Below are 24,628 nucleotides of genomic sequence, written 5' to 3' on the forward strand. Positions count from 1 at the left end.
CTGCAAAAGCTCAAGAAATGTGACTATGTAGAAAACAGAAAGAAGCTTAATTGCAGAGCATGGAATCTGGCTAGTTTGACAAGCCTAACAACAGAAAGGATTTATGCTAGATAGAAGAAGATTTTCAGGGAAGAAAGAGTTGTTAAACATTTTAATGGGAGGCTGTGGAAATCCCCTCTGGAAAAATCTTTAATGGAAGACGAAAGTTCTCCTGTCTAGAATGGATTAAAAGAAAAAAAAAATCCTTGAAAAGAAAGGAAATGAATTGAAGGTCACTTGCAGCTCTGAAACTCCAGGTAAAATCCTCACTTCTTAAGGAAATAACTGTAAAATCTCTAAGATTCAAAGATTCAGAAGCAAATAGTCATTACATAGATGATTAACTTAGAAAGTTATTTATGGAGTGCCAAGTATTACCTAGCCCTGGGAAGAGGGCCACCTTAGCAGGACACATGATTATTCAGTTATTTTTCCCCCCAATTTTTTTTTTTAGTTATAATTAGTTTTTGAGGTCTATTTCCTAAGCTTAATGAAGTAAAAAATCCCACAAAACTGGCTGACACATGAGATTTCCAGCATTAATCATGGCATTCCTGTATCTTTGTAGATAGAAAAGTCTTCTGACACTGTTTTGACACTTAATTTCTTGCTCTAACCCAAACTAGAAATGGTCAGTTTCTAAAACTATCATAAGCACATGGATTATAAATTGCTAGCCAAATCTGAGTTCTTTTGTTGCATTTCCATGTTGCAGTAAAATGATTCAATTAGCTCAGCTCGTAGAGATTCATTTATAACATTTTAGTGAACATGAGGAAATTTGATGCTGATTAATAAGAAAACCAGTGGTTCTAAGAATGGTTCTTTAACATTATCAAGTGGAAGGAAGTGAATAAGAGGAGAGAAAAAATTAAGATAGAAAGAAACATTCTTTATGCATATTTTCAGATCTCAGCATGTCCTGAGGAAAGGTGAAAGCTGAAGAATAATGGAAGTTTACCCTGAAGACAGAAAACATAAAAGGACATCAAAGTGAACTTAGCAGGGGGAAATAAGGTAATTCAAATTGCTATTAAATTCTAAATGTTCTATCTTTTCTTAAGGGTTTGATTGTCATTTAAAAAATTAATTTCTATTTATATTTTTTGTTTTTTATTTTTTTATTGCCACAAAGGTTTACGCTGGGGTTTGGAGCCTCTAGCATAAGTCCACCACTCTCAGTGGCCATGTCTCTCTTCTTTTTGTTGATAGAGAGAAATCGATGGGGGGGGGGGGAAGTAGGAGAGTAGAGAGAGGGAGAAGGAGAGAGAAAGAGAGACACTGTAGCACTGCTTCACTAGTTGTGAAGCTTCTTCCATGCATGTGGGGACTGAAGAACTGAACCCGGGTCCTTGCACATGGCAGTGTGTATGCTTAACTGGGTATACTAATGTCCAGCTCCTCTTATCTGGTTTAAATCATAAAGTCTCACAATTAATTATTTTAAACACCAAAGATATAAATGAACATACATAAAAATTACTTAAAAGTTATATATAGTGTAAAAATCTTTAAAATTTTGGTTGGCAAAAAAATTCAAAATTACCTCTTCCTCTGGTATTAGAAGAGTAAAAGCTGGTTTATAAATTTTCATGTTACGAAAGTTAGAATATGAAAATATTTGGAATGATGAGTAAAGTCTTTTAAGCTCCCCTCAACCCACAGTATGATGATTTTGGATTAAAGAATCAGACCAAGTCCAAATCTCTTTTCTCACTCCCTTCATAGTCAAATACATACATATATATATGCTTGCCTGAAATTAAAACCAATTTTATTTATTGAATATGTCAACAAATTCTTTTGCTACTTAAGGTGCAAGAACAAATAACATTGCTGCACACACATGCGCACACACACACTTTTTAAAAATTATTTTTATTATTACCAAGAGAAAACCAAAGTATCATGTGATGCTAGGAATGGAACTCAGGTACTGCACCTAAGTGATGTGGTCCACCTTCAACTGGAGGTCCCCTGTTACTAAACTTACTATTCTAGTGAGAGTACATGCTTATCTATATCTATTGTTCCATTTTCAGGTTCACATTTGTACATGTCACCCTCAGATTTCTAAGTAATTACACTGGAATGTGGCTATATAGTGAAACATACTTCAACAGGTTATACTAGTCACAGAATTATGGTGAGGCTTAACGTGGCAACATTTCTCCAGGATATCAAGTCTCTATATGATGTATTTAGGTTGGCTCTTGGTCAGGCTGTTCTATGAAAGTCTGCAAACTTTTATTCTTAAGTACCTCAATACATTTTTGTACTGTTTGTATCAGACATGGGTATTATTGTCCTCTCTCCCTAGTAGCAACTTGGCTAAATCTGAGTATTACGAGTATTATTCATTTTGTGTACTTTGCATTCTCAAGGAAAATTTTGTTTTATATGTAAGTGATAATAGGAGACTGAAATTTTAACTCCATATCACAACATGAATACAGGTTATTTCTACTGATAAATGCACTTTGGCATAGCTGATTAATATATCTTGATAGATTTCTAAGTAAGTCTACTAGAAAATGTTAATTACTACATATTTACTGAGTTCCTATTATGTGTTAGAAAATGTTGAAGTCTTGGAGACATTCCAGTAAACAACATAATAGGTGAACACTACCCTTTTGTAGCCTGGTATCTAACAAAATTATAATTATGCATTACAATTTAGTCTACTAAGACCACATCTGTTGTCATTGTTTGAAAAGGTGCTTTTAACTAATAACAAATACTCCTGGTTAAATTATTCCCAACGAGTATTCTCTCTAGGAGGTGACTATGAGTTCTACAGTAAGAAAAGTAGTAAAATTCAAGATTTATAATACAGAAATGAGCTCCAGATTGAAACTTGACATATATAAAGAAAGTTATATGAATTTTATATATGCATGATTTAAATGTTTTATGATTGCCAGCATACTTGACCCAAGAAATCTGGTTTCATCAAATTTGACCCTGGTGAAAAATTGATTTTAAGTAAACAATTTGTCACTTCATGTACATATGGATGTATGCATAAATAGCCATGCATACTTACATATATTATGTGTATCTCTTCTACATACAACCTATTTTCAATGATTAAAATGAGGTGACAAGGGCAATATCACAAATCACTTACTTAATGAGCAACTTCAGCAAATGTTAACGAACATATGAAATCAACTACTTAGGAAAGCAATTAAAATATTAAGTTCAGGTAAGTTTCAGGGGTGCACAGATATCTTTCTGGAGAAAGGTTAGAAGTCTGTGAGAAATTTGGGGGAAGAAAACCAAACTCAACTCCAAATTAATCATCCTGGTTGACTGTAGTGTGTGTGTTTTCTGTGTTTCATGTAAATAAATCAAGGTTCAACAGGAACACCACAGCTTCCCTTCAGCTTACCCCAGTGTACCTCATTATGGAAAGAGTGTCACAGAAGTACTTGGCTAAAGAATGTATGAGCTTCACAAATGGCGACATTATTTAAAAATATGTTTGGGAATACCTTTGTTTCTGAGAACTAAAACTGCTTTCTTGACATGACTGGAAAAATGGCTTTTCTGCAAATAATATTTCTCTAAAGCATTTCTCCACGGGGACCCTTATTCAATGATTCCCTTTGGCAATAACAGGGTCTCTAAAGTTGAGTCTTCCTAAAGCAATGCTGCCTTTTGTGCATCTCCCCTACTCCCCTTTCCAGAATTAATATTTTCAGTCTCCTGAATCTGACAAAATTATGAGGTTTTTATGAAGTCTAATATGGCAGTATCTCTCTAGGGTATTGAAGTAGCTAAGAAAAAATTTGTAGGCATTCAAAGAACAGCTAGAGGATTGTATGAAGAGACAACTCAAACCCAACATGCTTTCCCTGCAGATATACCATCTAATATTTAGGATCTTCTTATTTCTATCACAACACAAAAAGGTTTATGAAAAGGAAGAAATGTTTTTGCAATAATTTTTGCTTATTTCATAATAGGGTATATCAGTAGGGAGCAGGAAAGCAGCATGTGAATGAAAGACTATGGTTATTAGAATCTCTCAGATTGGATCCAAACTCTTATTTACTTGTTTCTTATGGTAGCTATTGGTATTATTAGGTTTCTATTTTTTTTTTCAATGTTCATTATTTTTCTGGGCAAGTGGGTCTTGCCTGCATTGGTCCCTGCATAAAAAATGAGGAACAGTGCTGTGACCCCTCTCGCACACAAATTTAATATATGTGTTTATATTTTATGAGAGACCAGAGAACTTATCGGTCACATGTAGTACTCAGGATGGATCCCAGGGTGTCTTAGATACCTCCTGCCCCAGTCTAGTTTAATCTCCTTCTTTCAAACCCTTTGTAATACTGTATTTCCCCCATTCACTTTGGAGTTGGGTAGGGCTTTTGGTTTTGAGCATAAGTAACATGTATCTTTTCTTGGTAGAAGACTTAATGGCCAGAGTGAGATGTTTAGTTATATTTTTTAGATATATTATTTCAATGAGGAGACATTTAAGAAGGCGAATAGTCTATTAATCTAACTCCTATAGTAAGAATGTCAAACAGAGCCTATGGCCAATCTATGATGGACATACAGTGATAGAAATAAATAGGAGTAGCTTTAATTGCTTGAGATTTGAGAACTGTTACCTCATTAAACCCTAACTCAGCCCAAGAAATAAGGTTAGTCACTTAACCTCTTTGTGTTTTAAATTCAAGGTCTATAAGATGAGGAAAACCATTCAAAATAATTATAAACATTAACTAAAATAATAAGTACACAGTCAATACACAATCAAATAATGTGATTTAGCCATATGCTAGCTTTTTTCCTCCATCTATCATGCTCAAGTCTTACCCTCCCAACTCACTCACTCGTACGCATCACATATATTAACACATTTGCTAGGTTTATGATAATGAATAGATAGTATATGATATTGGTTCCATTTCTGAATTTCTTCACTTTATCCACTCTATCATCCCTTTCCAGAGCCCTTCCATTTAAACTAGATGTTATACTGGCATTGGATTTAGTATTATTCTTCTATCTCAGTCCCATAATCTGTATAAAGAAGAGCACATTCTTTTTTACCCCAGATAAATTCATCTTAAATTGGAATTTAAGGCATTATAGAAAGTATAAACATTTAGTAATAGAAAGATGGGCTGGGAATTTCTCAATATCCCCCAAGTAGAAATTTACAAATCTGCCTTCTTCTAAAGTTAAACACGATGATAAAATAATGATAAGAAATAAGGTCAGTGAGTTTATCTGTGAAAATACTATGTGATTAAGCTTTTCCCAAGTCATCACAAAATAACCCTTGCCTATTCTGAACAGGTGTTGGGACTTCTTTGGAAATAAAACATTAGATAACCTTTTTTCAAATTTTTATTTTATTAGTATTGCGGGATTATCTACAATAAATACAGTTTTTTGATACATGTGTTAAATGTGTTTTCTACAAAACACTCTCACCCCCAGCCTAGGTATTCCTTTGCCATCGTGCACCAGGACTTGCCCCCCCCCATACCATGTTCTTTACATTGGTGTTATACACTAAACCAAGTTAAAAATTCCACTTTGTGTTTCCTTTTTCTGTTCTTATTTCTCAACATCTGTCCATGAGTAAGATCATCCCATATTCACATGATTACTGCAGTTCCATCCAAGACGAGGTAAAGAAAGTGAATGCATCATTCTTAAAGCTGAGTAGTATTTCATTGGGGTGTGTGTATGTGTGTGTGTGTGTGTGTGTGTGTGTGTGTGTGTGTGTGTGTGTGACAACTTTTTTAGCCACCCCTCTGTTGCTGGACACCTAGATGCTTCCATGTTTTGGCTACCACAAATTGTGTGCTTTTTGGATGAGCATGTTTGGTTCCTTAGGATATAACCCCAGGAGAAGAATTGCAAGGTCAATTTCTAGCCTTCTGAGAGTTCTCCAGATTACTCTCCACAGAGGTTGGACCAATTTATATTTCCACCAGCAGTGCAGGAGGGTTTCTTTACCTAGAAATTTCTTCAGTATTTGTTATTACTATCCTTTCTGATGTATGATATTCTCACAGGAATGAACTGGTATTGCATTGTTGTCTTTATTTGCATTTCTCTGACACTCAATGACTTGGAGCATTTAAAAAAATTTTATTTATTTATTTAAAAAAGGAGACATTAACAAAACTGTAGGATAGGAGGGGTACAACTCAATACAATTCCCACCACCAGATCTCTGTATCCCATCCCCTCCCCTGATAGCTTTCCCATTCTTTATCCCTCTGGGAGTATGGACCCAAGGTCGTTGTGGGTTGCAGAAGGTGAAGGTCTGGCTTCTGTAATTGCTTCCCCACTGAACATGGGTGTTGACTAGTCGATCCATACTCCCAGTCTGCCTCTCTCTTTCCCTAGTAGGGTGGGTCTCTGGGGAAGCAGAGCTTGGAGCATTTTTTTTTCTGTCTGTTGGTCTTTTGGATCTCTTTTCTGGTGAATATTCTGTTCATATAGTCTCCCTTCTTTTGAATTAGGTCATTTTCTTTTTGTTGCTAAGTTTGGTGAGCTCTTAATATATTTTTGTTATTAGCCTTTTATCTGATGTAGGTCGTCTCCCATTCTGTGAGGAGTCTGTTTGTTTGGGTGATGATTTCTTTTGCTGTGCAGAAGCTTTTCAATTTTATGTTGTCCCATTGGTTTATTTTGGTTTTTGTCTTCCTTACAATTGGACTTATGTCACTGAAGATGCCTATAAAATTTGAGTGGAAAAGAGATCTGCAAATATTTTCCTCTATGTATTTGATAGTTTCTGGTCTTAACATCCAAGTCCTTAATCCATTTAGAATTTACTTTTGAGTGTGGTGAAATGTAGTTGTTCAGTTTCATTCTTCTGTATACTTCAACCCAGTCCTACCTTCATGCTGTAGGAATATATGCATGAAATTATAATACACAAACTAGGGTGAGAATAAAGTCAATATGTTTGCATTCAATGGCCTCCCTGTGGTTACAAATATGACAGCCTCAATGCCTCCTTGATGTATTTACATTGAACATTTAAAAAAATTAGGGTCCTGTGGGGCTCTATCCAGTAGAGTGCACACTTATAATGCATGAGGACTCAGGTTCAAGGCCCTGATCCTTACCTGCAGATGGGTGGATAGGTGGAGCTTTACAAGAAGTGGAGCAGTGTTGCAGCTCTCTCTCTCTCTCTCTCTTTCTCATCATTTATATCTCCCTTTTTACTACTCTGTCTCTATAAGAAAATGAGAGGAAGAAAAGAGAAAAGAAAAGGAAAGGAAAGGAAAGGAAAGGAAAGGAAAGGGGCAGTAAATGATACCAGTGGAATCATTTTGCAGACACTGAATCCCAGTGATAACCCTGATGGGAAAAACAACTAAACTAACCAACAAACAAAGTTTATCCTTTTATAGCAAAACTATAGTCAATGATAATACTTAATTTTTATCTTTATACTTTGTTATTTGTTTTTATTTCTAAGATTTCATAATTTATTTTAGAAGCAACAGAGTAACCAGAGCATTGCTATGGTAGTTTCCAAAGACTGAACTGGGGGGAGGGGGCTCATGCTTACAAATTCTGTGCTCTGCCCACTCACTGTGTCACCTCATGTTTTTACTTTAACAGAATAGACAACCCTAAGCACATGCTTTGGTTGTCTTTAAAATTAGTCAAATATAATATAATTTCTTTCTAGTTTCCAAATTAACATAATCTATTTCCTTTCTAGTTTCCAGATTAGCATGCTAAAAATAAGTAGTCTAAAATTAGGAAATGGTGAAAAGTAGGTGAGGAACATTTTCACTCAGTTACTGACCTGAAACATATACATAATATTGAGTAGTTCAGAAGCCAAAAGGGGCAGTGAACCAAACACCTTTCCTCATAATGAATGTAAAATGTTCCTTTATTTTGTAAAAACCAGAAGGAAATCTACAAATATGTGAGATTAAAGTAAATTTTCCCTGCTTAACACCAAAAGGAACACTGTACATTCACAACCAGTTAAGTGAAAGTTATTAAAAAAAAAAAGTCAAAGGCTGAAATTTTTGCAATTCAATCCAAAATTTTATTAGCAAACTCTAATGATAATCCTGACTGCAATTAATAAAAGTTCCAAACAAGCCAACTAATTTAAGTGTTATCTGTAATGATTTGGATTTTAACATGATGGTTATTACTTGTTACCCTGAAACCAAGCAGTGCAATGAGATATTGATTACTTTTAACCTTTAGATTCAAGGATTCAAGAAAGGTCAGAGGAGGGGAGCACTCTACCTTTCTCGGTTGGCAAATGAATAGCCTTCAGGAGAATTCAAATGACTCCCATTGGCTAAGCAGATCCAAGATTACTTTATTTCCAGGGCTGACAAGAAATGATGATGCTTTTAAAAATAAACCCAGCACATATTTAGTGAAGTGTCATATTATATAGCTACTGGCCTCATGATATGTTCACATCATGGCAAGTCTCAGGTACTTAACTGCTTATCAAATTTTGTTCATGGAAGCATTTTTGCTGGAATGAGATAATAAATACAGTAGCTTTAATTGAAATAAATCTATCCCTTTAAACTAAGAAGTCTGGTAGTTTCCAAAAGCTGAACACAATCATTGGTCACTGTAGTCTACTAACACTTCTTTTGGCTTTCTTTTTCCATGACAACATTTAGAAATATTTTTTCGCTTTTGTGCCATGAAATACAATGAATTCTAGGTAGAGTCCATTAGAATTATGGGCAAGGCAAAGATAACTGTTATGTGTTAGATTAATTTGCAGACCACTTGGCATTATTATTGCCAAGTCGTCAAATTGTTCCAAGTTGTTCCGGAAGGTTGTTATTAATAGTATGTTTTCTGAGGAAAGTTCTGTCTACTTTTGGAACTGCATTTCTGTTGCCAAGGAAACTCCTTTAAGCACAGTTTTCTAGGAGCACACTGCTGCTTTTGTTTGCCAGTGTCCTATTCATATCATCTAAGTAAGTGTTTTACATGCTCAAGCCTTCGTTTCCAAATTTTGAGGTTTTAGGCCATTTAAGTTGTTTTTCCAAACATAGCTAATGTCTGCTATGATGCCCCTCTCTCGTCTCTCTCCTGTTTCTTTCTTCCTTTCCATCTAAAGTCTCTCTCTCTTTCCTACTTTCGCTCCACCATATCTAATTCTTGCTATTTCTTTTTAAACAGTTGCATTTAAGGAGATAGTTTTCGATAAATTAACTGCAATTTGAATAATAGTTCCATAGGTTATAGCATTACTCCTTCAAGTGTTAATTATCTTTTCACTCTAAAATAATGTAGTCATTTCCTACTAACTTCTCTACCCCATTTATTGAAGTGCTGAGGAAAACATGTCACTGAGGCCTGAGCCAGCCTTGTTGTTGTGATTAAGTGTGGTCACATGGCCCATCTCTGCCAAAAGGAAGGCCCTGAGAAAAGGTGACAAAGACAGTGATTTCCTGTCAGCAAAGAGTATGACAGGGCTGTCTAGAAGTGATGCAAATGAGGGGAACTTTCCCCACGGTTTGTTTGATCCACTCTAGGCCAACACAGGCCAAGCCAAGGAGAGAGGGAGCAGCACAATACAGCAGAGGCAGCCGAGAGCCTATGCACCTTCCTTCCGGATAGCAGCTCACCCGCCAGGCACAAAAACTGCTGGCTGGGGCTTCCCTTCCTTGCCCCTACATACACAGAGCCAGCTATTTCTTGGCATCCTATTTTCCTAACATCTTTTTTTTTCTTATAAAGAAAAGTGATTTAAATAGGAATTACAGATGCCAGCATGAACAGTATTTTATTTAGTGATCAAAAACCACATCCATTTACTTCTAAACAAAAATTTCAGGGTGAATTTTAACTACACTAAAAAAAAAAAAGAAGACAAAGAGGAGGAGGAGGAGGAGAGAAAGAGGAGGAGGTAGTTACGGCTGTGGTAGAGGAAGTATATGAACTTAAGTTACAAGAACTTTTTGAACTTCAATAAAAATGGAACAAAAATAATTTCTAGATAGCAGAGGTGACAGTCTTAGATTTTTCTATTCTGATCACTAAAAGTGACTAATATTATTTGAAATATAATAATAATTTTAAGCATATTCTTCTTATCTTAATGAAGTTTTAATCAAACATACAACTAAACTCTGCAATTATTCTGCTTTGAAAAAGATATAAAATTATTGTTGGATTTTCTACCTGATAACTGGCCTATTTTTACCTTGACTACTTCAATAATTAATAATTTGTTTAAACAATGAAGGCAGAGAATTTTGGTATTAGTACTGAAATTGCAACATAAAACTTAATCAAGAAAATTTAGCTTTTAACATATACTTCTTGTTCTATACCCCAATATCTGAAATTAAAAATTATATATATGATGAATTTTCTTCTATGTCTAGCAACTGTGACTTGAACTATCAGCCAGTCTAGCATTATTTTTAGAAGCTCAAGTTTAATCATAAAAGTAGCAAAACATATCTAATCCAGAAAAAAAGGGAGATCAAAAGGATTGAAGTTTATAAAATATAAAGATAGCTTGACCAATATGTTTTCTTTTTTTCTTTCTTTTCTTTTTTTTTTTTTTTTGTCCTCCAGGGTTATTGCTGGGCTCGGTGCCTGCACCATGAATCCACTGCTCCTGGAGGCCATTTTTTCTCCCTTTTGTTGCCCTTGTTGTTGTAGCCTTGTTGTGGTTATTATTGTTATTGTTGATGTCGTTCATTGTTGGATAGGACAGAGAGAAATGGAGAGAGAAGGGGAAGACAGAAAGGGGGAGAGAAAGACAGACACCTGCAGACCTGCTGCACCACATGTGAAGCGACTCCCCTGCAGGTGGGGGAGCTGGGGGATCGAACCGGGATCCTTTCACCGGTCCTTGTGCTTTGCACCACGTGTGCTTAACCCGCTGCGCTACCGCCCGACCCTCGGCCAATCTGTTTTCTATGATCAGTCAGCCCCTAGTTATGACATTATTTTGGCACCAGTTTATAAAATGACAAGTCAACAATGACTCATTTTTCTTCTTTTATACTTTCTTTTCTGTTTTCTTCTGCTTCCTTTTTTTTTTTTTTAGGGAGGGGTTAGTACTCTACATTCCAGTTGCTGACATATAGGCATGGGCATATCAGTACCCCATGGCCCTTTTCACTCCCTCCCTGCCCCTTCCTCCTCAGTCTTTTGCTTCAGTGTAGGGTGCAGTGCTCTGTCCTGTCCAAGGTTTGCTTTGTGCTATCCGTCTCCAGGTTTGTTTCTTAAGTTCCACCTATAATGAGGCCGTCTGGCATTTGTCCTTCTCTTTTTGAGTACTATCACTTAGCATAATACCCTCAAGTTCCATCTATGATGAAGCGAAGGAGATGACATCATTGTTTTTGATGGCTGAGTGGTATCCCACTGTGTATACATACCACAGTTTTTTTAAACACTCACTTGCCATTGGACATCCGGGCTATTTCCAAGATTTGGGTATTACAAACCATGCTGCTATGAACATAGGTATACATAGATTTATTCAGAGTATGTCTTTGTTTCCTTTGGATATATCCCAAGGAGAAGAATTGCTGAGTCTGAAGGTAAGTCCATTTTTATTGTTTTGAGACTGTTACCCACAGTTACCGATTTGCATTTCCACCAGCAGTGTAGAAGGGTTCCTACTTCTCCACATACTTGCCAACATTTGTTGTCACTGTCCTTTCTAGTATATGACATTCTGGTAGGTATACAGTGTTATCTCATTGTTTTTGTTTGCATTTTTCTGACAAGGACTTGGAGCATTGTATCATGTATCTGTTGGCCTTTTGCATCTCTTTTTTTGGTGAAGATACCATTCCCCCATTTTGGATTCCATAAAATTTCTAATCCTATTCCATACATATTTTTCCTTCAAAAGTCATAGTGTGTTCTTTCATACACACTCAAATCCTCTAAGTATCATTTTTTCCTCTAAAATTTGCCTTTGATATGTTTCTCTAAAACAATATTTATTTCACTGCTTAAAGATACATATTTTATTTTTAGCAATGTCTTATATATTTCTCCATCCAGCCATGATTTTGTTTACTCCTTTATTCTTTTCTGTTTATTTAACTTTATTACTTTGTTTTCTTGAGTTGTATGAATTCTATTTTTTTTCTTGCCCCCAGGGTTATCGCTGGGGCTAGTACGGTGCCGGCACCATGAATCCACTGTTCCTGGTGGTACGGGAGGAAAGCCTGGAACTGTGGTCTCTGTTTCTCTTCCTCTGGATGAAAAGATCACATTAGGTCAAAGCATGCATGGGCAAGGCCCTGGGGATACCAAGAAAAAGAAAATTCAAAAAAGAAAGAGGTATCCTATGAATGAGAACATATGATCAAAGTCTCCAAATGATACCTGGAAACAGAGTCAGACAAAAATCATTTACACATTTTTTTAAAAAGTATTGCATTTAGAAATTTTCTTTTTTTATATTTATTTATTTATTTTCCCTTTTCTTGCCCTTGTTGTTTTTTATTGTTGTTGTAGTTATTGTTGTTGTTATTGATGTCATTGTTGGATAGGACAGAGAGAAATGGAGAGAGAAGAGGAATACAGAGAGGGGGAGAGAAAGACAGACACCTGCAGACCTGCTTCATCGCCTGTGAAGTGACTCCCTTGTAGGTAGGGAGCCGGGGGCTCATACCTGAATCCTTCCGCCAGCCCTTGTGCTTCGTGCCAAGTGCACTTAACCTGCTGTGCTACCACCTGACTCCTAGAAATTTATTTTTTAAGGAATAATGTGGTTAGATTATTTCTTTGTAATACCCTTGTATCAAAAATTCTGAAAAATGATTTTTTTTTTGCCTCCAGGGTTATCGCTGGGGCTCAGTGCTTGTACTACGAATCCACTGCTCCTGGAGGCTATTTTTTCCTTTTTGTTGCCCTTGTTGTATATCGTTGTTGTTATTATTGTTTTTATTGCTGTCATTGTTGTTAGATAGGGCAGAGAGAAATCGAGAGAGGAGGAATACAAAGAGGAGGAGAGAAAGATAGATACCTGCAGACCTGCTTCACTGCTTATGAAGGGAACCCCTGTGCAGGTGGGAAGCTGGGGTCTTGAACAGGGTTCCTTAAGCCAGTCCTTGCTCCTCGTGCCATGTGCACTTAACCCACTGCCTGGCCCCTTGAAAAAACATTTTATATATAACTATCAATATAAATTTACTTTCTTCAAAGGGAATATGCCTTTTTCTGATGGAAAATGTAAAAACTGCAATTAAGCACATTTTCCTCTTTACTTTTACCACTAGGAAACTCAGAATAAAAATGTGAGATCATCTTTAGTTATTGAATGAGACCTTATGAGCCTATGCATTAACTCTTCTCAAAGAAACAGAGTGTACAACATAAATATGTCCTTCCCACTTCTGATAATGTATCTACAGTGTTCAAAATTTTAATTATTTTCATGTGAGTCATTGTGACAAAGAAAGCCTCAAATCCATAGAAAAGTAAAATGAAACTTGCATTTTTTCCCAAAAAAAGCAGAATTGTTGAGGGTAACTAGTTCTTTTAAAAATTAAACATAACATCTTTACGGTAAATCCCTTGAATGTATAAAGTCCTTAGGTGAGGTAAGCACTAATTTCATATTATTATTTCAACTAGAAGGCTTATTTTAGCCCCTGAAAAATCATGTAATCATCTAATATTTTATTGACAAGGAGCATCAAAGTGATTCACTAAAGGAATGAATTTAATAATAAGGTGTTTCAGCAAGTTTCATACTATATGAAAAACACTAAACTATGACAGTAATCATCAAGCTGTGCCTTCTGTAGCTAGCCCTTGAAATTAACCCTTGTACTCGGAAACACACTAATCCATGTCAGGTGTGCTCTATAGGTGGCAGAGATTGCACAGTGCTTTGTGGTGAGGCAGAAAGCCTAACAGGTGACAGGGCCACCACCCTCACAGCATTGCACAGTCAGTTGTGTCTGCTGTGTGGGGCAGTGCAGCAGCAGTAGCAGCAGCGTGAGCTCTCGATCTCTGATGATTCTTCCAGCTCACTCATTCTGTAACATTTGGAGGATGGGCGAAAAGTGTCTTGAGCTTCCCTGAGCCCTAGGATAATGCCATCTTTGATCTATTGAAATGAAAAATGGAGTTTCTCCTTTGCAAGTGGGTTTTAAATATTTCTCCATTAATAGTTAATGCACATGCAGACCTGTAGAGTGACATCTCCGTGAGATTATGAATTCTAGCTTCATAACTCTAGTCCAAATAGGAGCTGAACTTTCAAAATAACAGTGGTTACTTTTGACAAATTAAATTGTCCTACTTAAGAAGGTAGGAGGAATGAAGAGAAAGTAAGAGAGTGGGAACATATTCTCCTTGGAGCTGACTGTCAGACTGCAATATTAGAAAGAGAGAGAGAAAGAGCCTGCTTTGTCTGGTATGAGCCTCATATTTGAGCCTGGTCAACACACTGTAGGAAGCACTGGTGCTCTCTCTTTTTCTATCTGAATAAAATGACTTGTAGCAGTGAAGCCCCAGTAAGAAGGAGGAGGAGGAGTAGGAGGAGGAGTAGGAGGAGAAGGAGGAGGAGGAGGAGGAGGAGAGGGAGAGGGAGAGGGAGAGGGAGAGGGAGAGGGAGAGGGAGAGAGAGGACACAGATAGTGTGTTTTCTAGTGTAGTCTGACAATACTATAATACTAAGCAGAAATGAGTAGTACAGGAATACAAGGGGCCCTCATCCAGAGGTTGAGCAAGATAGAGAAAGGGGAAGGAAAGCCATTGGTAGTATGGGTAATTATCTCAAAATAAAGAAGTCAGTGAACATAGAGAAGTGATTATTTTTTAATAAGAGTCATATTGCTCTTAGGATGCTTCCATTTAAAATTAATTAGAAAGAAAACGATCATAAATTTCTAACAATCTAAAAATTACAAAAATTGATTGAGACAGAACGTCTACTTTACCTCCCACAGCAACGTTAAAAGTTTCTAAATTACACTGGATTATATCAGTGCTATTTTCCTCTTAAATCAAACCCTTTAATTTTTTTAACCTTTATTTATTAGATACAGACAGCCAGATATCAAAAGGGAAAGGGGTGATAGAGAGGGAAAAACACCTGCCACACTGCTTCACCACTTGCAAATGTTTCCTCCTACAGGTGGGGACTGGGGCCCTTACACATTGTAACATGTGCACCCTATCAGATGCACTAACACCCAGCCCCAAATAAAACTCTTTCACTGGATATTTTGTTATTTTTGAGTAACCAATATATTACAACAGTTGTCTCACTAAAAAGGGCTGCCTGAATGGGTAACCTGGGGCTATTTATCTGTAGTTCCATGTGTAGGAGTTAAGCCAGATGATTTTCTTTCTTTTTTTTTTTAATTATATTTATTTATTGGTTAGAGGCAGCCAGAAATTGAGAGGGAAGTGAGAGATAGAGGAGAGAGACACCTGCAGCCCTGCTTCACCACTCGTGAAGCTTTCCCCCTGTAGGTGGGGACCAGGGGCTCGAACCTGGGTCCTTGTGCATTGTAACATGTGTGCCCAACCAGATGCGCCACCACCTGGTCCCTAGCTACATGATTTTCTATCTGAGACCAGCGTAAATGATAAATAGGTAAAGTCAGGAAGGTAGTACCTAAAACATTAAAACCATTGATAGTACAATTGATAAAAATAAAAGTTGGAAATGATATATAATCTCTACTCTACCATCTTACTGTATTTTCTCTAATCAAACACTTCCACATGTGTACTTTGGGAATCAATCCGTGACTGTGTAATACATGAATCAGGAAAGGTGTGGGATGACTCTGATGATTCTGCTAAGAATCTGAGAGGGATCCAGTGGTAGTGCAGCTGGTTAAGCACACATGGCTCTAAGTGCAAGGACCAGCGTAAGGATCCTGGTTTGAGCCCCTGGCTCCCCACCTGCAGAGGGGTCGCTTCACAAACGGTGAAGCAGGCCTGCAGGTATATATTTTTCTCTCCCCCTCTCTGTCTTCCCTTCCCCTCTCCATTTCTCTCTGTCCTATCCAACAACAATGGCATCATTAACAACAATAATAATAACAACCACAACAAGGATAAAATAACAAGGGCAACAAAAGAGGAAAAAAGACAAGGTTCCCAGTAGCAGTGGATTAGTACTGAGCCTCAGCGATAACCCTGAAGGCAGAAAGAAAGAAAGAAAGAAAGAAAGAAAGAAAGAAAGAAGGGAGGGAGGGAGGGAGGAAGGAAGGAAAGAAAGAAAGAAAGAAAGAGAACCTGAGAGACCTAGTGGGGGCTGAATTCTTATATGGAAAACTGGGAAATGTTATGCATGTACAAACAACTATATTTTACTGTCAGCTGTAAACCATTAATCCCCCAATAAAGAAATTAAAAAAAAATTTTTTTTAAAGAAAGAATTTGAGTAACAAAAGTGTAGAGAGTTCCATAGCAAAAGGAAAACAAAAGCTTCAAATTCTGTGACAGCTGGAGTGACAATTCTATTCTGTCTGTTGTTTCCTGGAATTTTACCGTCACTTACCTAAAGGCCTCAAAGTTATTACCGTCACATTTTTCATTAATATCAGGGTCATATGTTTCATTCCTAGCCTTAATTTTAAAAAACTTAATAGCTGCTCATTCAACATCAACTAAGTTGCCCCCAGCTAAGATGCTTGTATTGACAGCATGTAGAATGTAAGTACAAGAAATTTTTCCATGGAGTTGAACAAGTTTTTACAGAACTGATGCTGATGTAGAAAGGTTGAGAGGGACTGGAAATATTTTGAAATGGGTTTGGATTCTACTGAGTTATCATAATATTTGTGAAACATGTATAGTAAATATCTTGCAGTAGAAGGAATACCACCACAAAACTAAGTCATATATATAGTTTGTTCAAGTGTCAATGGTGCCCAAGATGAAAGAGTGCTGACAAAACACTGGTATATTTCAAAGCCAACAAACTAAGAAATTAAAGATGAACAAGTAGTATCAAATGTCACTAAAATCCAAGGAAGACATTTTTGAGGGCGGGGACTTATGAGAAATGGACTTCAAACTTCTCCTAACATATCAGTTCCACTGGCTTTCTTAGAAAAGCAGACTATAACAGAGGAAAATATGGACCAAACCCCAAAATTCTTGTGATTTCTTGGGAACATTCTGAAATTAAATTTTCCATCACTTTTTCTTTTGTAGATGCCACCTCAAGTATTAAATGACTCTTCAGTCAATTTCCTTAGGTGTGTTTTGGAGGTTTCCAAATTTCTGCAGTAATTTAGGAGTTAATGGAAAGAGACTCAACAAACCTATAGTATTTGCTGGTAGTTTGTAGCTCATGCTTTATTTTTTGCTTTTAATTTAAATGCAAAGTTTCTGTTCATCTAATGAGCTCAGCTATGTTGAGTATCTAAAGGCAGAAAGATAATGATAGAATATGAGTCACAAACTAAGATCATAGTGTGAAAAATACTACAACCCAGAAATAGATAGAATAGTGGTTTTCAATATGCCAAAATGGAATTCTCAGAACACTTGCAAGAAAACCGCAGGAAAAAGAAGACTGCACTTTTTTGTTCAATGGTTTCCTATTAATTGTGATGCAAATTATGTGGATGTAATTTTGACAAAGAATAGCTCTGTTTCTGGGAAAAAAAACAGTGGCTTACATAGAAAATGCAAAATGCATCAAAGAGAAAAGGGATGTTATTTGATATAACAAGTGCAGTAAAATCTGAGATAACAGTTTATGATTGGAGAGCTTTTCTATCATTTCTATTTGGATATGCCTTTATGGTTAAATTTTAGGAATAAAACAAATATTTTTATATCACTAAATTAATGTGGACTTACATACATTTTTCATATATAATTCTTGATACTAACATGAAATGTGAAATTATCTAGATTTAGTTATATTGGATTGAAAATGTTCCTCTAACAATATGTGTATCAGAAGATGTGGTGTATATTTTGTTGTTACAGCTATTCACATAAGAAAGCATGTAGTAGTTAACAAATCTGATTTAATAGTGGATAGAATTCTCTATGGAGTAAAACAGCCCCATTCACTAAGGCCCTGGGGAGCGCAGATCTTCTCTTAAACAATATTATTCTCAGGGGACACTAATTATAGTTATCTAGTCACTTAAGAGTACAAATACGACTCACGAAAAGAGGTAAAAGTCAAAAAAGTACATTAAGAAGAGGTAATTTAAAAGGATAAATTTTTAAAAAGAAGACAACTTTTATTTGACCTTGAATGTACTTTTTATTCAATAAGAATTTTTAAAAAGCTAGAGGGTAGTTGTTGCTTGTCATTATACTGTTGCTGATTCTGTGGTTAGTTATTAATTTTATTTTTTATGATTCACAATCTGCTCTTTGAAATATGCCATATGCTCAAAGCAATTCAAGGATGACAACTGTCAGAATTACTTCCAATAAAAATTGCCTAAATGAGGAAGATTTACTGCAGTCTGATATTTCAGTGGAAAGTCTTCACTTACCCTCCCCAACAGCTTTTCAGGCACAGGATTTTACCTTTTTTTTTTCCCAGACAATAATCACATGACTGTTTTGTAAGAACTTCTAAGAATACTTAAGTATAATTGGCAAAGCACATGAGGCTAAGGGTGAATTAGCAGACATGGAAAACAATATAGATAGTTATTAGATGGATTGCCTGCAATCAATATTGAGTTCCAAGCCAGTTTTCTTAAATAACGCACAAATGTATTGACTTACTATGACAATGTCTGTTCTACGTATCACTAATAAACATTAAATTGGATGAGCTGTGCCTTGAAAAGCAGCAAGCCACACAGAAGGTGAATTTCTTTCAATTCTGCAAAGATCTGTAGGGTGGGTAGAATCCACCTGAGTGCTCCAATCAAAACACATTTTGCTAAGTGTTACTAGGCTGTTTATCTTTCATTTTGTTTCAGTCTATTTATTAATGCAGTTTCATTTATTGCTATTCATCTTGAAAATAAATCTTTGTCCTTCTATAGAATTACACCAAATAGAATGTGATAAAGGGAACTTTCTTGCAATTATGATGTCGGTGCAGCCTGTCAGCACACAAGGGATGGAAATGAGTTTGGGGACAGGGAAGGGAATTCTAATAGACACCATGATACATACAATGAACACAAAGATATCCTGAGAGAGAAAGAGACTTGTCAGGCTAATCAGATCTTCCACAGCAAGGTAAAGGCACGAAGGGTAGCTCTAACCTTGTAAAGATGCTGCTGCTGCTCCTCTGACATCATCAGGTCGTGGCTGTCCATCACAAGGGACTCCATGTCAATCAGCCAATCCCAGAGCTCCTGATATTCTGAATCAAAGTCCAGAAGCCTGAAGATAAGGCAAAAAATGTATTATGCATAAATACAGTGTAGTTGTTAAAAATCTCATATTAGAATAATATATTCTTGAAAAACCCATGATGTTCTTAGGTGATACCTAGAAAAAAGAGAGTGAGAATTTGCTTTGTGGTTACATAGTGAGAAAAACAGAAACCCAAACTTGTGACATAACTACTTTTCAGATTCTGAAAACATTGCATATGATTTGGTGCTTATACCTGAGATGTATGGGTATTTCCATTTATTAAGGCTTTCTGAGGAAGTGCAGTACTTAAACAAAATGACTAAGATGATGTCCTTGAAAAAGAGTCAAATTTAACAGACTGAGAAATGGAGGCACAGTCCCAGTTGACATAGTCCAGAATTTGAGACAAAAATAGCATCTTCCATATTCAAACCCATCTCAGTGACTAGATTTTCCATATGTATTGCTTTCTAATAAATTTATGAGTAAGAACTACCAACTTAATTAATTTCTCTATAATGATCAATAGTACCGTCATGTTGGAACACTATTTTCACTGGGAAATGACTCAATCATTTATTTATCCCTCTGTTGTCTATCTATCTATCTCTGCAAACATATATCATACATTTATTGTCATGGTTGAATGGCCAGCATTTCAACTTAACACTCAGAGATAGGCTTGAGTGACTCTGGTAAGCCAGTGAGAACTAGGGGCAGATCCAGCATTAGACAGGTGTTCCCCACAGACATGTAGGAAACAAAGGTAAGGACAGGAAGTCAAAACAATGAATCTCTGAATAGCCAGCAATCATTAAAATTCAAAGGAGGATCACTATGGTTTTCAACAAAATAAATCATTAGAATAAGGAGCTTAAAAGGATTAATGTGATTCTCTATTGAAAGCCTGGTGAATAAGTAAAGCCAAGATTCTTTTAAAACACTGTGATCAGAAAATGAAAGTGCAGGATGAAAAACTATAACTTTGTCCTTCCCTCTCCCTCCTGTCCCTCCCAAACAAATTCTAGAATATTGTCAAACTGTAACTGAATAAAACCCTATATACTAATGAGGTAGCTGCTTTGGGTACGAATCTGGATTTTCTTGAGTGTCTTAATAGTACTTTATTTCTGTTTCTATATATGAGAGAATTGATTTCCCAAAGTGAATATTACTTTTCATAACTTACAATTCAATCTTAAAAATATGTTAAAATAAAAGTATATCTGGAGATGGATATTAGATCTAAAACCACCTACTATATTTTAATTATTTTGCCAAATTTATAAAGATCTTTAATTAGGATCATAAGCATGCCAAGGCTTAAACCCTAAGGCCAAAACCAAAAAAACATGACCAGGCTTTTTGGCTCATTCTGCATGTGTGATACTGCCTTCAGTATGTGCTACTGGTTTATTTTCTTACTTAAAAAGATTATATGCCATAGATTTTCAAATGATGTGAGTTGCCTTTGCCTCTCTGTCACATCCTACCCTTTTCTACAGTGAAACTTAATGGAGATTTGTAGAAAGCTTTTAAAATAAATGAAAAAATACATAGGACAATAAAAAGTTTAGAACCATGAAAATATTTTCAGTTTTTTTTTTCTAGTCCCTTATCCAGTGACTTAGAACTAAATCATTTCTTTAGGAAAAAAAACAAACCAAACTTTTTGTTTTATCTTTATTTATTTGATAGAGATAGCCAGAAATCAAGGGGGTAGGGGATGATAAGGAGAGAGACAGAGAGACATCTGCAGCACTGCTTCACCACTCATGAAGCTTTCCGCCTTCATGTGGGGACTGGGGGTTTGAACGTAAGTCCTTGCACACTTTAACATGTGTGTTCTGATTGCCACCACCACCCAGCCCCCTAAAATCATTTCTCCTAATTAAATGCATCTTCGAGGAAGGCAGTGTGTGTGAGAGAGATGATTCACCTAATCGAGTGCACACTTTATCTTATCCTGCTTTGAGCCCCTAGCCACCACATGGGAGCACCACACACAGGAAGCTTTCCATTCAGGGCAGTAGTGCTTTGGTGTTTCTCCTTTTCTTTCTGCCTCTCCCTCTCAGTCTTCTCATACGGGCTATGGGGGTGGGAGGTGAGGTGAAAGTCTTCCAACAGTAGTGGAATTGTGCAGGTATGAAGCTCTAATGAAACTCTTGATGGAAACAAAACAAAACAAAACACACCTTCAATCTTTTCTCAGATTTGCCTACACCAGAGACCTACAAGTGGGGAATGAACCCAACGCAGACACTTTCCCTCTGTACATAGGTGATTTAAGACTACCTTCATTCTAGCTGAAAATATTTAGGCTTGAGTTTCCTAGGCACAATAAATACTTCAGTATTTTGCTTTACAAGTATGAAATCAACTAATATAGTGTTCCATAAGCAAAAAATTCTCATACAGTCCTAATATTGAAGACAGACTTTTAAAAAAGCATTTGTTTTCACTTTCAGATTCTTGCTTATGTGTTAATTTACAGCTAAAAAGAGGCCTGAGAATTTCCTCAAATTTAGTTAAATCAAATACATAACTGAATAGAAAATCAAATATAAATTACAAGAATGTCTGTGGTTTTTCTGAAGCTCCCAAGTGACAACAATTTAATGTGTTCATTATTTCAAGAAAATTCTTAAGTAAGGAAGTAGTTACTTTCTTATGTTTAAGAATTAATTTATTTAGCATACTACAAAGGTATGCTAAATAATTGGACCTCATGCTTGAGAGTGCAGTGACTTATCCACTGCACCATCTCCCAGACCACAGCAGTTGTAAACTTAGAGATAAACATTAAACAACAACAAAAAAAAATTGCACATTTCTCTACAACATGTCTGTTAGATTCTCAGACTATGAAATATGTTAATAAGTAAAAATTGATTTTGACTTAAGACTTTTTCTCCTAATATGTCTAAGATTTTTAAACATAGAAATGAGAATATTATACCTACAACAGAATGACCATTCAAGAGTATATATAAGACAATTTAAAGGGAAAGAATCTACTAGAAAACTGTTTTGGTAATGTTTGCTTTATTCCATTTTCATAGGAAGTATGTGAGTTATTTTGTAACATTTTCATAGAGACTATAACATAGTCATAAATTATCAAAAATATGTTTTGAGACATCGTAACATCTAGAAGATTACATATTTTAATTTTTTGCTTTATTGTATTGAATTATTTTTATTATATTTGATAGGACAAAGAGAAATTGAGAGGGGATGGTGAGGAAGAGAGACACTTGCAGCATTGCTTCACCACTTGTGAAGCTTACCCCTGGCAGGTGAAGACCTGGGGCTTGAACCGGGGTTGTACTGTGTGCTCTAAACCAAGTGCATCACTACCTGGCCTTGAGAGATTATATATTTGAGTGAAAGAGTTAACAATAAACTCTAGAACAATTACAAAGAAATTTTTATGAGGAAAATCTCTACAAAACAGTAATTTCCAAATTCATGTCCCATTTAAGATTCTGAGCTGCTTTCCACAATTTCCTCTACCTCTCAATACCTTCTAAAAAAGAGAGGTTATAATATTTGTTACAAGGAATTCAGGAACACAACCACAAGAAAAAACTTGATTCTAAATGGAACTGGTAAAATCTGTATATTCTTCAAAGGATTATAAGACTATTAACTAATTTATGGTACTCTTGATAAATTGATTCATCTTTCTGTACCTGGCACTTCTTGTGAAATGAGTTTTACAATGTTTTTTATAAAATTACTTGAAATGATTTTTTTATAAAATCACTTGAAATGACCGATGGTGATCACGCCTGGTCCCCATTATACTGCAGGAAGCTTTGGCGCTGTGGTGTCTTTATCTTTTTCTCTGTCTTTCTATATGACAAAGAAAAGGTCAGCCATGTAAGAGCAACAAGGAAAATTCCAGCAAGGGTAGAACAGTGCTTTGCTTTCTGTGAGTCTCTATCATTCTCAGTCTCACTGTCATTTTAAAAGAGAGAAAAAAAAAAAAGTTGGGCAGTGGAGGTGGCTCAGAGGTAATGTGCATGTGCATGCTTAAAGGCCCTAGGCATGATTTCTCATACCATATGAGAATTTTTTTTTAAATTTTTTATTTAAGTAAGGATTAATTAACAAAACCATAAGGTAGGAGGGGTACAACTCCACACGACAATTTTTTTTTTTTTTAATCCAGAGCCTGAAGAAAGCATGTTAAGTGAGATAAGCCAGAAAGAGAAGGATGAATATGGGATATTCTCACTCATTAGCAGAAGTTGAAAAATAAGGACAGAAGAGGAAACACAAACCAGAACTTGGACTGGGTTAGATGTATTGCACCAAAGTAAAGGACTCTGGGGGAGGGGGCTCAGGTCCTGATGCATGATTGTGAAGGAGGATCTAGGTAGGGAATTAGAGTGTTTTGCAGAAAACTGAGAAATTTTACACATGTAGCAACAATTGCATTTACTGATGACTATAAGCTATTAATCCCCCCAATCAAAAAAAAAAAAAAAAAAAAAAAACAAAAAACAAAGCCTTTCACCAATGGAAAAAATACTATCAACTTTATTTAGTATCATTTTTTTCTACAGATTAGATAGCAATGTGTTATTTGTGAGGCTGGCATAGTTTAAGAAATTATCCATCCGCTAAACTCCTGTGGGAATTATCTTAGACTCGCTAAGTGTTTGAATACATGAATGCATTCAGCTTTTGGTATTTAAAAGAAGCATCATTAACTCAACATTTCAACTTAAACTTTACTTAAAAGATAAAGTTTCACCCAAGTGAAATCAATGGGAGGTGTGTGTGAATATATGAGGTTTCTGCTTGGTCCACTAAGGAATTTTGATTAAATCAGCCACCAAATGAAGAAATAATCAAAACAGAGCAATTATTGGATAAAAAAAGAAATAACACTAAAGTGTCCTGGCAGTTTTGCTGCCTCAGCACAAGTAGTATATATTTTGAAGCATTTAATAGTTCATCTATTGTACCTTTAGTGGTTCATTTAATAATAATTTATCCAAGAACATAAGACTGGTTCCTTTAAGCCATCTTCTGTTTAAAGATCCAATTTTCCTAGCTTCTTTAGCATATTGATTCTTTCCTCAAATATTCACCAAGTGTTCACTGTTCACATTATTTGCCCAGGGAAGTTTGTCTCTGGCTTTCACAGAAGACACTAAAGGAAGTGATAACAAAATCTTGTAAAAATGTAGTCTATGCGATTTACTGAAGTAAAATACTAGTAATGGATCAGAATTTCCCAACATCCTCTACTTCATGTGACATGTAAGCACAGAAG

At 36.0% G+C, this 24,628-nt stretch overlaps 1 protein-coding gene across 2 annotated transcripts in view; it reads right to left on the minus strand.

Annotated features, from left to right (window-relative positions):
* Window positions 1-24,628, minus strand: part of AKAP6 (A-kinase anchoring protein 6) — a 524,830-nt gene that overhangs the window by 101,116 nt on the left and 399,086 nt on the right. For both annotated transcript variants that reach the window (XM_060175194.1, XM_007516826.3), the window contains exon 9: window positions 19,242-19,362. In XM_060175194.1, coding sequence (XP_060031177.1) covers window positions 19,242-19,362 — 121 coding nt within the window. The remainder of the gene's footprint in view (window positions 1-19,241; window positions 19,363-24,628) is intronic.

This window comes from Erinaceus europaeus, chromosome 16 (genome assembly GCF_950295315.1).
Source record: "Erinaceus europaeus chromosome 16, mEriEur2.1, whole genome shotgun sequence".
NCBI classification, from domain to species: domain Eukaryota; kingdom Metazoa; phylum Chordata; class Mammalia; order Eulipotyphla; family Erinaceidae; genus Erinaceus; species Erinaceus europaeus.